At 41.3% G+C, this 13,957-nt stretch overlaps 1 protein-coding gene across 4 annotated transcripts; it reads left to right on the top strand.

Annotated features, from left to right (window-relative positions):
- Positions 1-807: 807 nt before the first annotated feature.
- rxrba (retinoid x receptor, beta a) lies at positions 808-13,639 on the top strand. 4 transcript variants are annotated; one of them, XM_072448232.1, is made up of 13 exons: positions 808-910; positions 1,590-1,722; positions 1,861-2,096; positions 2,575-2,728; positions 3,277-3,456; positions 4,021-4,041; positions 4,719-4,885; positions 5,260-5,389; positions 5,539-5,671; positions 6,961-6,996; positions 7,685-7,776; positions 7,890-7,995; positions 9,344-13,639. In XM_072448232.1, exons 2-13 carry the CDS (start codon positions 1,707-1,709, stop codon positions 9,489-9,491), a joined length of 1,419 nt encoding a protein of 472 aa, XP_072304333.1. In that variant the 5' UTR covers positions 808-910; positions 1,590-1,706; the 3' UTR covers positions 9,492-13,639. The 4 variants fall into 4 exon arrangements, with proteins under 4 accessions (XP_072304333.1, XP_072304334.1, XP_072304335.1 ...); XM_072448233.1 differs by lacking the exon at positions 4,021-4,041; XM_072448234.1 differs by lacking the exon at positions 6,961-6,996.
- Positions 13,640-13,957: the final 318 nt, after the last annotated feature.

Raw genomic sequence — 13,957 nt, 5'->3', positions numbered from 1 at the left:
TAGTGTAAAAGAGTCTGAGCTGCAGGCACGTGAGCAGACCACCCCGGGACCACCCAATCTACCAGGCTCATAGTCCAAGAAAGTCTGTTAAAAAGTCAAATAGACTCTATCAGTCCCGTGCGTGTCTCCGGGCGGCGGATGAGGAGGCTGTGCCCGAGAATAACCCGCGGCCCCTGTTCCTGTCCTGGTCCTGGTCCTTGTCCCGGTCCCGGTCCTTGTCCTGATCCTTGTTCCTGTCCCAATCCCGGTCCTTGTCCTGGTCCAGATCCCGGTCCTTGTCCTGGTCCCGGTCCTTGTCCTGGTCCCGGTCCTTGTCCTGGTCATGGGTCTATTATAATATGGTCCTGGTCCTGGTCCTGGTCCTGGTCCTGGTCCTGGTCCTGGTCCCGATCCCGATCCCGGTCCTTGTCCTGGTCCAGATCCCGGTCCTTGTCCTGGTCCCGGTCCTTGTCCTGGTCATGGGTCTATTATAATATGGTCCTGGTCCTGGTCCTGGTCCTGGTCCTGGTCCTGGTCCTGATCCCAGACCCTGGTCCTGGTCCTGGTCCTAGTCCCGGTCCTGGTCCCTGGTCCCTGGTCCTAGTCCCGGGCCTGACTCTCAGTCGCTGAACTTGTCTTGACCTCGTGACCTCTTCCACTGGTCCGGTCTCCAGCAGAGACACGCGGGCATAACATGTCCCCGCGCCTGTCCTTCAGAGGGCGAGGCCATAAGTGATGTCCCGTTTGTAAAACATCACGTGTACATATATTATGATGATAATATAATAGATCCTTGGTCCAGAGCCATATCCAGTGGTCATGTTTCATCCGTGCAGAGGAGGGAGGGCGGACGGAGCGGCACAGCGGGGGGAGGCAGACACGGGCCCGGTCCGCTCATCCTTTTCATGCGAACAACCGGGACATCAGAAACGTGTGTATCTGTTATAAATATTATTCCTGCTGTAATTAATGACCTCGCTTTGCTTGACTGAACCTGGCCCTGCTTTTAAATCGTGTTTTTGGAGGTGCGCCTGGCCCGAGCCTTCGGGCTAGCTGAGGCTAACCTTTGTAGCTAAAGAAGCTTTTCCAGCTTTTCCACTGGAACACATGCGACATCATGTGTAGAGAAGAGCTCACCTGCCTTTGCTCTTGTACCAGGTGCAGTCACTTCTGTTTGATCCAAACGGATGTGATTTCATGTAAATGTTGCGTTGCGCGCATTTGTCTGGAGAGATATTGGGCTATTGCTAACATTAGCCTGCTCAGACGGTTTGTTTTTTTTCTGTTTGCAGCTGATAATTCTCAGAAAATGCTCTTTTATTAAAGTGTTTAATACACATTAATACACTATTACACGTGTATTAGGCAACGTTCTGTAGTTGATTTTCATCACCTTTTACAGTGAAGAACATTGTCGATGTGGCTCTGTCCTGCGGCATTCACATTTTCCTCTCAAAATCAAACTGAATGTAATACTAAGAACATTATGAATAAACTGAGATAAACTAAGGTGCAGAATGTTTGTTTCTCATTACCACACAGACAGAAAAGTCAGTGCAGACATTTACCCTAATCAAACTAGCTCATCTTTTCTTGTGTCGGAATTTCAGAGCCATTTTTGGTTTCCTAAAACAGCTCAGGCCCGGGCCTCAGTCCGCGGTCTAGAGTTTGACTCTGCTCCAGGCGAGGTATTTGTGTGCAGTGCTGCTCTGGTCACATCCACCATCATGGGAGACAGCAGGGGTGAGTACATCTGTATGTTAATGCAAATGCATCATGTTTTTAAACTATTCACCCTCATAATACACTAGAATGTAGTATTTTAGTTCATGAAAAAAGTGCCATAATAACTGCCTCATCTGTAAATGCCTCTGTGTTCAGATTCTCACAGCCCGGACAGTTCGTCGGTGTCCTCTCCTCCTTCAGGACAGCGCTCTCCTCCCCTGGTGCCCTCACCCGCAGCCTCCATGACCTCGCTGCCTCCCATCACCAGCACAGGAGTCAACAGCCCCATCAGCAGCATCGGCTCGCCCTTCTCCGTCATCAGCTCCTCGCTCGGCTCCCCCTGCCTTCCTGGAACACCCTCAGTGGGATATGGACCCATTAGCAGCCCACAGGTAAACAATGGCTATGGTTAATTGACCAAAAATATGACCATTATTTCTGGAGTTATCAGATTATTGAAATGTCATGCGCGCAGTTACATCTGATGTGAGTTCTTTCTGATTGTTCACAAGACAAGACAAACACAAAAGAGAATATTTTAAAGATTTAAGAGCTATTTTAATTGTAATTGTATTGTATCAATAGTTACTTTACATTTTTTGTAAAAGCACCAAGAATCTGATCTAATTATTGAGTTATCTGATTCTTTATAGCCCTGTAAAGGCGCTCTCTGCCTTGATCAATGTAATAAACAGCCTAGTTCACTTTCAGTATTGTGTTTATCGTTTACAATGATGACCTGCTGAGAGCGTGATGAGATTATATACCGGGTATTGTTGAGAATATAAAAGTTTCTCCATGTTGCAATATTCTGCTTCTTTGAACTTGGTCTTTACAGCCTCTGTGTGTGTTATTCTGCCTTGTTCACAGATCAACTCCACAGTGTCGATGTCGGGGCTCCACGCCGTGAGCAGCTCTGATGACGTGAAACCTCCTTTGGGCCTGAAGCAGCTGACCGCACACAGTCCTGGTCCAATGCTGTCTCAGAAACGCCTCTGTTCCATCTGCGGGGACAGATCCTCCGGTAATAATCGCTATTTAAAGAAAACAAGTGCAATTAGGCCTTCACAATTTCATTCCAATTTCAATGTGTTGCTGTGTCTAAACTAAATTTCTTCCAAGTGCGACATCTTGAACCATGATCCAATGATTCTTTTGATTATAGGTGTTACTACATAGTGTGAATGAAATGGAACATGTAAATAGAGAATACGTTGGGTTCAGGTGACATCACAACAAACTAGAATTCCTACAGTACTAAATTGAGTCATTGGTCAGAATTATATGGTAAAATTTGCTTTTTCACGGTCAGATTGCCGATTTGTTGCCCTGGTTTGTGCTTAATAATTGCAAGGCCAACGTTCAGCCAGCATCTTCTCAAAAGTGCTATTACTTCAGAAAGCGGTTCCATTATTCAACCCTAAAGATATGATTGTTTGTTTGTGATTGACCAGTTGAAAGGACATTAAACTTAAACTACCTATTGTCTTTTCCTTCAGTTATCATAATGCGTACAGATTTGACACGGTGACATCCATACTCTACATCAACATTTGAATCTTTCCCCCCCAGGTAAGCACTACGGCGTCTACAGCTGCGAAGGTTGCAAAGGATTTTTCAAGCGGACGGTGCGCAAAGATCTAAGCTACACCTGCCGGGACAGTAAGGAGTGCATGGTGGACAAGCGACAGAGGAACCGCTGCCAGTACTGCCGCTATCAGAAGTGCCTGGCCATGGGCATGAAGAGAGAAGGTGAGCGCGCCAACACTGTGGACGCTTAAGCTAGTGTTCAGTTTTGTTCTATCACTCATTCCATGCATTACTCATTCACACAAATAAAGTTGTTTTTAATTGTTTCGAGACGTCTGTAAGGGTTTTTGTTTTTTTTGGAGAAAAGGTTAATTCAAGCAAAATTAGAATATCGTGTATATCCACTAATGAGAAACAATTTAAAAGGCTGCAAGATCTGATTGAAAATAGAAATAAGAGAAACCTGAAGTGGAATCGGATGATATTTTTGCACGTTTGTTGTTAATTTTTTTGCAAACACGATATTTGAAGGCACATTTTAGCACAACTTTGACGGGCTGCTATGATATCAGCATCGGGACGAGCTGAAAGAAACATATCCAAACATCACCACATTCTGAAAATCTCCCAAAAAGAAAGTAACAGGTCCTAAATTTGAGATCAATAGTGTAGTGGTCGAGGGTGGGGGGGGGGATTGGGGGTGGATAAGCTTTACAAACACTAACCCCCTCTCCCCCTCTCTTCCCTTTTTGTTTCCTCGATCTCTCTCCCCCTTCCCTTCTGTAGTGGCCGAGATGAACGTCAGATGTAAGACAAAGAGGAAGGAAGGGGTGTGTCTGTGACTGTACGAATGAACAAATCACAGAGAGATATTGTGTGCGACGTCGGCATAGAAGAACATTAGCCCATCAAAGATTATTTATATCGACTTGTGTTTGTACAGGCAAAAGATGTGATGTGGTCTTTGATGGAGCTAGACTAAAGAGTCCTACACACACATAGAAAACAAATGAAATGTTAGTGGAGAAATCTATTAAGACCAAACTGTAACGTTGAACTCAAACCTTGATCAGACCAGGACTAAACCAAGTCTCCGCCCTAAAAGAAGAGAACGACCCTCATTGAGACACAATCGAGCATTATCCATCGAGCTGTATGAAAGAGGATGAAAGATGAAAACATTTTTGATAAACTGTACATTTATTGCTCTGCTGTTTCACATCAGTTGTCGCATTAATCTGCTCTAAAGTCACCGCTTGATCAGTCTTTATGATAAGCTTATTCACATGTTTGTAACCATCTTTTGATTTGTAATTCACATTTTTGTTTCTCTGACATGGGCCTAATGCTTTCCTTTTGCACTCTTTCTGTTTCCCATTTTCACAATTTCTTGCTCTTCTCGTATACTTCATATTGGATGCTCGTGCTTACACGTTTGCCCCTCTATGTTTGTTCTGTGTGTGCCTGCAAATGTCTTAACACAGCTGTCCAAGAAGAGAGGCAGAGGAACAAGGAGAAGGAGAAGGAGGGCGAGGTAGAGTCGACCAGTGCAGTGAACGAGGAGATGCCGGTGGAGAAGATTCTGGAGGCAGAGATGGCTGTGGAGCAGAAGACGGAGCTCCAGACGGACGGCAGCTCAGGAGGCAGCTCAGTGAGTAGCCAGAGGATTCTGTGTACGTTATAAGTATAGTAATGTGAAGTAAGACGTGAGATTTAACACGTGGCAGTGTGACAGTTTAACTTCCATAAAGCTCTTACAAACGCAGCAGAAACATGAGTTCAGTTACATCCTGCAGCTTTTTTTGGAGCCACTGTCCACACTGCATTCATTTTCTACCGCTTGTTCCTGTTGGTGGTCGCGGGGGACTGGAGCATATGACTTTAGGCCTTAGGCGGGGTACACCCTGGACAGGGGCTCGTTGCAGGGTTAACAAACTGTCCACACTGCAATCTAATCAACATTCTTGGGGCTGTAAGTCATTATATTTTTGTTAACTTTTACAATGCGTTTTCTTTGTCTTTCAGCCCAACGACCCTGTTACCAACATCTGTCAGGCAGCAGACAAGCAGCTCTTCACTTTGGTGGAGTGGGCTAAGAGGATTCCACATTTCTCCGAGCTTCCCCTGGATGACCAGGTCATTCTGCTTCGTGCAGGTCAATATCCAAATAAACATAATCCTCATATGGTCAAATGATCCACCAAACCTTTGATGTACTTGAGGGCACTGTTGCCATAGAACTGTGTCTTTTGCGTGTACATATGTCCGCTCTGTTGTCATGTGAACATCTTTATGTCTCCACAGGCTGGAATGAGCTCCTGATTGCATCTTTCTCTCATCGTTCAATCTCAGTAAAAGATGGGATTTTACTGGCCACTGGGCTGCACGTCCACAGAAATAGTGCTCACAGTGCTGGGGTCGGCGCCATTTTTGACAGGTAATGTACAAACTCCTCTGGAGAGCTCAGGAAATGCTGCAATGATAAAAGTGATAAAACACCCTGCTATAAATGCACTGAAACTCTTTATCCAGCGTAGTTTTGTGTAACGCATCATTAAGAATACTTTGATGCTGGTTGGCTGCAGATGCTTAGATCTATGTGGCTGTGATTGGCTGAGCAGATTCGCTTCTTTGTCTATTGGACACACAGCGCATGGGAGGCTGGTGACTAATGCTTACTTTAGAGACGGACGAGCCCATCTGAGACATTCTGAAAGCTGCTGTCATAGTACTAAGAAAAGCATAGGTCTGGTACACTCTGCAATGCTGTTCACTTCCTAAGCTTTTCATGCTATATATATATATAATATATAATAATATGATTTTTATAGTGTTTTTGTGCTTAACACAACATCACAACAGAAAAGGAGAAGTGGATGTCATCATGTATTTGGATGAGAAAGTAATAGTAAAGGGACATAATCTAACTGATTTAAGAGACCTTTCTTGAGTTTTGAATCAGGTATTTAGTGTAATAGTCAGTATTACAATGTTATTGAAATGTTCAGTCTGACCTCGGTTTGAAGACTGTGGCACACTGCTAAACTAAAACTGCTTTTATAAAATATAGTGATTAGGGATGGACGGTATATTGTTTCCAGTATATTCTGTTTTTATTTTGTACTATTTGATATTATTTATTTATAATTGAAAAGTTAATTTTTAACCTTTACTTGCACTTGAAATAGATTTGTGGGCCTAAATATTGCACATCGGTATCTGCTCAAATAATCCACATTGGCCCATCCATAATATTGATCATTCACATGAATAGAATGGTGTCTGGGAATGGTACACACCTATTATATATTCATAAATCTGCTGTGAGAATGTTAAGTTTACTGGGCAATAGTTGTGCTTTCTGCTTAACTAAAATGTGTAATATAAATGTTGTTCACAGATCACAGTTTCATTCAGAATGTGATGCCTGAGCGTAGACTCCTCCAATAAGAGCACTGCACACTGGATTGTTCAGATCTGTCTGTCACTCTTTTATGGCTATAAATTAGTAACAACTATACCTTAATATTATGTAAAATACGTTTTATCTTTTGCTTTCAAATATACTGTGTCCTCTAAAAGTTATGCTTTGTTATACAGTAAACTCATCGCATTATAAAGGAAATTCACAGTTTTATACAATTTATTCTGGTTTATAAATCAGGCTCAAGTAACAATGTGACTCTGTAATGACATTGTAATAACACACTGTGATTGAATACACAGGCCGCACAATGCTGAGGTTGGGGCCATATTTGAAAGGTAATTATTTCACTACACAAACACTGATTTTGACCCCTTCCTCTTTAGTCTGTTCTGGCTACTGCACTTATTTCCTTCTTATACACAGTGCCCATTTCAATCTATTATGGAATTAATAAATAAAGTGCTAATAAACAGGATGCACAGTTAGAATTTATTCCTACAGCTCTGATGAAGTAAGAAAAGTCATGAGATCAGATCCAATGAGAACCTTCTTCAATGTAATCTAGGCTTTTGCATTACATCTCACCAGCTTCTCCTCCTGCATGTGTGTCTAAACATGGGCATTTTGTCATGTAGAATTTGAATTCCATCCAAATTATGTTTTTACAAATATGCTGTATTTGTGTTAATGCTGAATTTGTGGCAGTGCTCTGTAATTACATGACTTAGACTGCTGTTGTGTCTCCAGAAGCTTAAATCTACCAGAATCTTTCCAGAGGCAGAACTTGATGTGATTTGGATGGACACTGAGCTCTTGATGGCAGTGTTGCAGCACTGGCACATCTTTTCTTTGCTGTTTGAATTAGACGATAATAGTTAGTCAATAGGTGTCTCTATGGATACTTAATTACTGTATATATGTTGATATGCTGTACATGTGGCTATACAATGCTGTGGTTTGCTTTGTGACTGTTTCACTGTTCTTCTTTTAACTTGACGTTCTGCACCGTTTCATATTTGCCAGAGTTTTGACTGAGCTCGTGAGTAAGATGAGAGACATGCAAATGGACAAGACGGAGCTGGGCTGCCTTCGAGCCATTATACTTTTCAATCCGGGTACCATTTTTAAACAAATAGAATTTGTACATTATATTTGTTTAAACAACAGTCAAATGAACATGGGGAAAGTTCCATGATTTGTCATAAACGTGTCTTTTTTTGTCTTAAAGATGCCAAGGGTTTGTCTAATCCGAGTGAGGTGGAGCTGCTGCGAGAGCGCGTGTATGCGTCTCTAGAGGCCTACTGCAAACACAAGTATCCCGACCAGCAGGGCAGGTACGACTCTGACCACTGCACATCAAGCTAACGTGTTAACTAAGTAACCAATAACAACCAGTGAACATTGTAATCAAATATAATATATTCAACTCTGTGGACATAGCTAATGTCCACAGAACAGTAATAATGTCATGTGGCATTCAAGCTGTCTTTAAATGAAGAAATAAGAACAGAAATAATCATGAAAATCATAAAAAGATCTGTGTCTGTTTAAGAATCAAACTCTTAAATTATCTCAGTGGTCAATTAAATTTAATTAATACTGTCAAAAATGAAAGAAGATGAATAAATGAAATGATTAATTATTAATAAATTATTAATTAATAAATAAAGGAGAGTTTATGATACTGGTTCAGATGCTTCTGGTCCTTTTTGGTTACAACTACTGCAGTTGGGAAATGTACATTTTTTTTCTGAATATAGACATAAAATGTCTATATTCATTCATTTTCTACAACTTGTTTGTGTCAGGAGTTGCGGGTGACTGGAGCCCAGCCCAGTGGTTATTTTAAACTCTTGTATTTTTTATTATAAACATAGAACACATAATACCCTTCATTTGGGAAAAAGAAGGAAAAGTGGCATCATCATCAATCATCAATCATTTATTTAGTTTGGTGTTTAGAATAAGTATCCATTTCAGGTAAATGATTTCTTCCTGATTTGGCTATAATTGTAATATTCTTCATCATATTAAAATCAGCTTTCAATCTTTTTCATTCTGTGAATTCCTTGTTTTATTTACTTTCTCAGACTAAAGTGTCTCTGAACCTCCAGTCGTGTGTCATGCTCCTGTTGCCTTTTCTGTCTCTTCTCTTAAAACCACTCACACTAAGTTATTTTATGTCTAAACTCAATGTTAAAAACTAGTCAAATAAAAAACATCACGTTTATCGCAGGTCGCAAGTGAATTTATCGCATACAGTATTTAATATTAAGTTTTGTCTAAAACCTTTCTAGAGCTTGTAAAAGTCTAACTTTGACTCAGAATAAAGACTGGAGTAAGGTTCTGTTCAAATATTGCAGCTGAAAGCCTCTGATTTCCTCCTGTTTCTGCCGAGAGGCTGCAAAGTTAACGCTTTCATGACCTCAAAGTGATATAGACAGACTGATATCGGTGCGTTTGGCCGATACTGATACTGGGTCCATAAATCAGTACATACCTAATATTAGTTCATAATTAGGGGGTCTTAAAGGGACACTTTCCACAGCCACAGTGTCTTAGTGTGAATCCAGAACATAATGTATTGTAGAGTGTTAATCAAATGTATTATTAATATTCATCTGAAGAAGAAATACTTGGTCTATAGTATAAATATAATACATATATATGTGTCTCACTCAGGTTTGCAAAGCTGCTCCTCCGGCTTCCAGCACTACGCTCCATCGGTCTGAAGTGCCTGGAGCATCTGTTCTTCTTCAAACTCATCGGGGACACGCCTATTGACACTTTCCTGATGGAGATGCTCGAGGCCCCTCATCAGATCACCTAAAGGAGCCAGGTTTGGTCCAGTCGGGATCTGATCCAGACCAGGATTCAGAGCAGGATCCTTCACGTGGTGTTGGCTTCACGTTACTGCTGGTTTTACGTTTTACTTTGAAATGTCACCCACAACACACAAACTCACTGGGCAAATATCCGGACACACAACAATAAACTGATGGAAGGGATGTAAACTGAATCTCCCCTCCACTCTCCCTGGTTTAGTCTTTATCAGTCACATTACTGGTCCTAGTGCATTCTGGGATTGGCCTCTACATAGCTTATATACTTACCCTTTTTTACATGGATTGGTTACAGTGCTACATGCACTTTGTACAGTACCGTAAGCTGGTTAGCTATTTAGTTGAAAATAATTTATATTGCATTTCAATCATGTATTCATCTTAAACCTGACACAGGAAACTGTGTTTAGGGGTGTGTCCTGATGTGGTCAAGCAAGCGCACCTCAGTGAATTCATTCAATTTGGTATTTGAATATTTTGTGCATTTTAAATATGATATTGAAACTTTTTTGAGTTTCTCTTTTGAAGTACTGTACTCATGAAATGAGAGCTTTTTCAAGGCATTGATATCCAGGAACAGAGAGCTGGGAGCACAATGTGTAATAGTCCCTCCCACCCTGATGCGCACAGCAGCTTTGTAAGGCAAGAAGAATGACTTGAATCATTTTGTTTTATTTTTATGACTTTGTTATTAGTCTTCTTCCTTCTTTGGCATTTGAAACAGCGTGAGGCTAACGGGAAGTACACCTCATGTCCATACGTAGTACTTTAACCCCTGCTCCTCTAAATTACCCCTCTGCTGGTGGTCTTTATGCACTTTTGTGAATTGTAGCTGTGTAAATGTTCCTGTTTCCAGAGAAATGACCATCTCTTCAAAACGTTGAGGGTAATATGTGTAGGGCTCACTGAGGGTTGCATCCTGGGGTTTTACACTTACACACAACTAAAGAATATCTGACAAATGTATACATCTGAAAGTATTAAATTACAACCTTTAATGAAACATGTAAAACATAAGACTGCACCTTTTAAAATCTCGGCTTGGTTAACATCTCTTGCCATTTTAAACAGTAAATGCTGCTTATGGAGAATCCTACACATACTACCTGAACATCCCTCTGTGCTGGTCCAGTGCTTCAGATTTGTGTACAGTCATTGTAAATAATTAGTCCTCAGTTACATCCATGTAACAGAAACACTTCCTGAAGTCCCGTGTTTCTGAGCCCAGGGCCAAACCACGCCTCACTGCTACGTTTGCACCGCCACACGCCAACTTTCTCTTTTGTTTGGTTCTTTTTGGATCAGCAGAACTTGTTTTGACAAAAGCACTTAAAAATTGACTAAAATAATCAAGATTGTGTGAAATATGTTGCGTTCACCTTTTGTCTGTGAAGTATTTCCTTTAAACCAGGTAAAAACCTCTGATGAATGACACTTAAAGAGGCACTATGTAACCTCTCTCCATGGAGACGCTACTGCTTTGTCTGGAATGTTCCACACGATGGCATTAAACTTTTACTTGGCCGTGTTTGCCTCCCCACAGATCTGACCTGTAACTAGGCCAAGTGGTGCAGCTGCTTTATCTCCATGGAAGTATTTAAGTTTAATGCCGTACTGTGTAACATTCCGGGTGAATCAATAGCATCTCTCTCCATGGCGACAAGCAGAAGAGTTACAAAGAGCTTTAAACCGGAAGATGAAAACGTTACTTGAACTCTCTTGAGATGAGGAGCCACTGGAAGATCAGGAGGTAGTACTTGTATTTCATTTGCGTACATTTGAAGAGGTTTGAACGTGGCGCACTCCCGTCGCTGGCAGTGGAGAGACGTTTCCTTCAGACTCATGGGTAGTTCACACTTTTGAATCGCAGTGTTACATAATCATTCTACAGTTGAGAGCGACATAACTCTCTCCTCCAGGTGCTAAAGCAAAAGTGCACATTTACATCGATGCAAAAAACAGTATGCAACTATTCACACAAATCCTTTTACTTTGGTTCAAACTGTAGATTTAACTGAGTATGTGTGGTTTTGATCCCTGTTGATCCTATGTACTTATCAGACACCAGCACAGTGCTCGTGTTTTTATTTAAATATGTTATTCTTCCACATTCAAGTGTTTTGTATTGGGAAAAGGCAATTGGCAGATGAATGAGTTTTGATGGATGAGCGTCCTTCAGAATAGTTACAAAGAGATTATTTGATGAGATATTCATGTAGAACAATCCCGTTGTTATTTAGTCAACATAGAGACCCAGATTGTGAAAGTATTTTCCAAATGAACAATGACATTTGCTACTTAAGTATTGGACTGTCAGGATTGAGCTGTTTTAGACTTTCCTTCATGGGTTTGGCACTTGCTTGTTTGCTTTGACTGCTAAACCTTTGGGGGGTTTTCTAGAGGTTTGTGAATAGCGTGTGCTGCCTGATGAGTTTAGAACGGGAGTTTGAATTGCACACTCATGTGAAGAACTTAAACAATTGCTTGACTGCTCAGATTGGTGCATTATCCCCATGTGCATAATGTGGGAGGGCAATTAGAACAGGCGCAGAAGCAACCACCAAATCTCATGCACACAAAGTGAATATTATTTGTCAGTCGAACTGTAAACTTACCCTTTCCTCGTTGCTTCCAGGTTTTGCTAAGCCTCTTGTATTTATTCAGCATTTGCTCTGAGGGTGTCAGTGAGAGGTACAAAAAAACAAAAAAGGTGTTTGAAGTTTTTTGTATGCCACTTTAGTTGGTGGATAACTTAGCAAGGGCTCATAGTATTTTGTGAAGTGAGTAGTAGTATTCCTCTGTAGTGTGACTTCTAAAGGTTTGGCCGTTCTTTACTGATGGAAATCCAGAGCAAACGCACAGAGGAAGAAGAGCTGGACTTAAGTTTGTATTTTGGATGTCAGCTGCAGCCTGCTATCGACTTAGTCTTTGCTCAATCTCAGCAGCTTTATCCTCACTGGCTCTTTGACTGGGCTGAGAGGACATTAACACAAAGAATAAGCCTTTAACTCTTGTACTGTTTGATTCAAGCGACTCTTATGGCTGAGCCCAACGTGTGGTCGCTGGTGGCAACAGTTGGATTGCTCATTAATGCCTCAAAATGTTTGTGTTTTCAATTGTGTGCACTTAAGGCAGACACATGCTGTGACCTTCGACTGTGGTCAGCCTCTTTGTTACATTTTGAAAATTCTTGTTTTTGAGTCAATTCGATTAAACAAATGCTATTTTTAAAGGATTGCTGCCTGTGAATAAGTGCTTACCTGAAATGTTACAGCATCACCACCGTTTTACTTTTCTTGACTCGGTCAAACGCCTCAAGATGACCATCACCATCACTGCCAAGCTGTTTATTCAAACGCTCTTTTTCCAACAGCCAGTGAAGCCCCAGTGAAGCCCCAGTGAAGCTTGCACTAGTGTGATGTTTGTACTGATGTCAGGAGTGCAGTGAGAGAAGGTGCCCTGATGTGTCAGGTTAACAGACGAGTGGAGGATGATCCCTCAGTGAAGGAGCTTTGCATTTGGGGCTCTTTATGGCTCTAAACATCTGAATCATCTTTCTCATCAGAAACACAGAGCAGGTGATGGACTAAGGCGCCATGGAACAGGTCTGGAGGTGGATCTGGAAGTGCTTTAACTTGGTGTTGACTGCTGTAGATGGGTTTATGCAGCACGTTGTCCTCTGAGCCGCTGTGGGCAGTGATGAACTGATGATGACCGCTCTTTGTAAGATGAGATAGAGGTATTTTAGAAACTGTAAAAAAAACAAACTGGTTGGGTTATAATCTAATTAATTTAAGGATAAACATAGAAAGTAGATCCTGACTCTTCCTTAAATGTTTACTTTGCAGTACATACATTCACACTGTTTTCTATGTGTCTCGTTTCCCGTCTCCGTTCGATTTGTCTTTTGTTTATTACAAAATATTAAACAAACACAAAGCTGTAAAATCTGAATGGACTCTTGTCTTTCTCTCTGTTGCATTGTTTTACTGTCTGTTTGTATTCTCCATAAACACGTGGAGCTGACTGACTGTTTTCTGCCCTTGAGGATTGTAAGAAGAAAAAATATGAAACATTTTCCAGTCGTTAAATCTAAATCTTGCTTTGTTGTATCAGTAAAGGTTTTAATACTGTACACCACTTGTGCTCTTGTTTATTTCAACACTCTACGATCCTTTTTATACATTTATTATATATAAAAATGCTGATAAACCAATACAAAAATCTGATAAACCAATTATTAGATATATTTTCGGTTGTGTGTTAACAAAAAGTAAGTTAAGAAATTAGAGTAACTAGTACGGGAGACAAAGTCCATCCATCTTCCGCTTATCCGGGGCCGGGTCGCAGGGTCGCGGTCTAAGCAGGGACTCCCAGACTTTCCTCTCCCCAGACACGTCCTCCCGAGGTGTTCCCAAGCCAGCCAAGTAACACTTTCAATCTCTCTGTCAGT

Source organism: Eucyclogobius newberryi, unplaced genomic scaffold, assembly GCF_026437365.1.
Source record: "Eucyclogobius newberryi isolate DKJ021-1_F unplaced genomic scaffold, fEucNew1.0.hap1 SCAF_16, whole genome shotgun sequence".
NCBI classification, from domain to species: Eukaryota; Metazoa; Chordata; class Actinopteri; order Gobiiformes; family Gobiidae; genus Eucyclogobius; species Eucyclogobius newberryi.
This window is presented reverse-complemented; position numbering and strand designations above follow the sequence as displayed.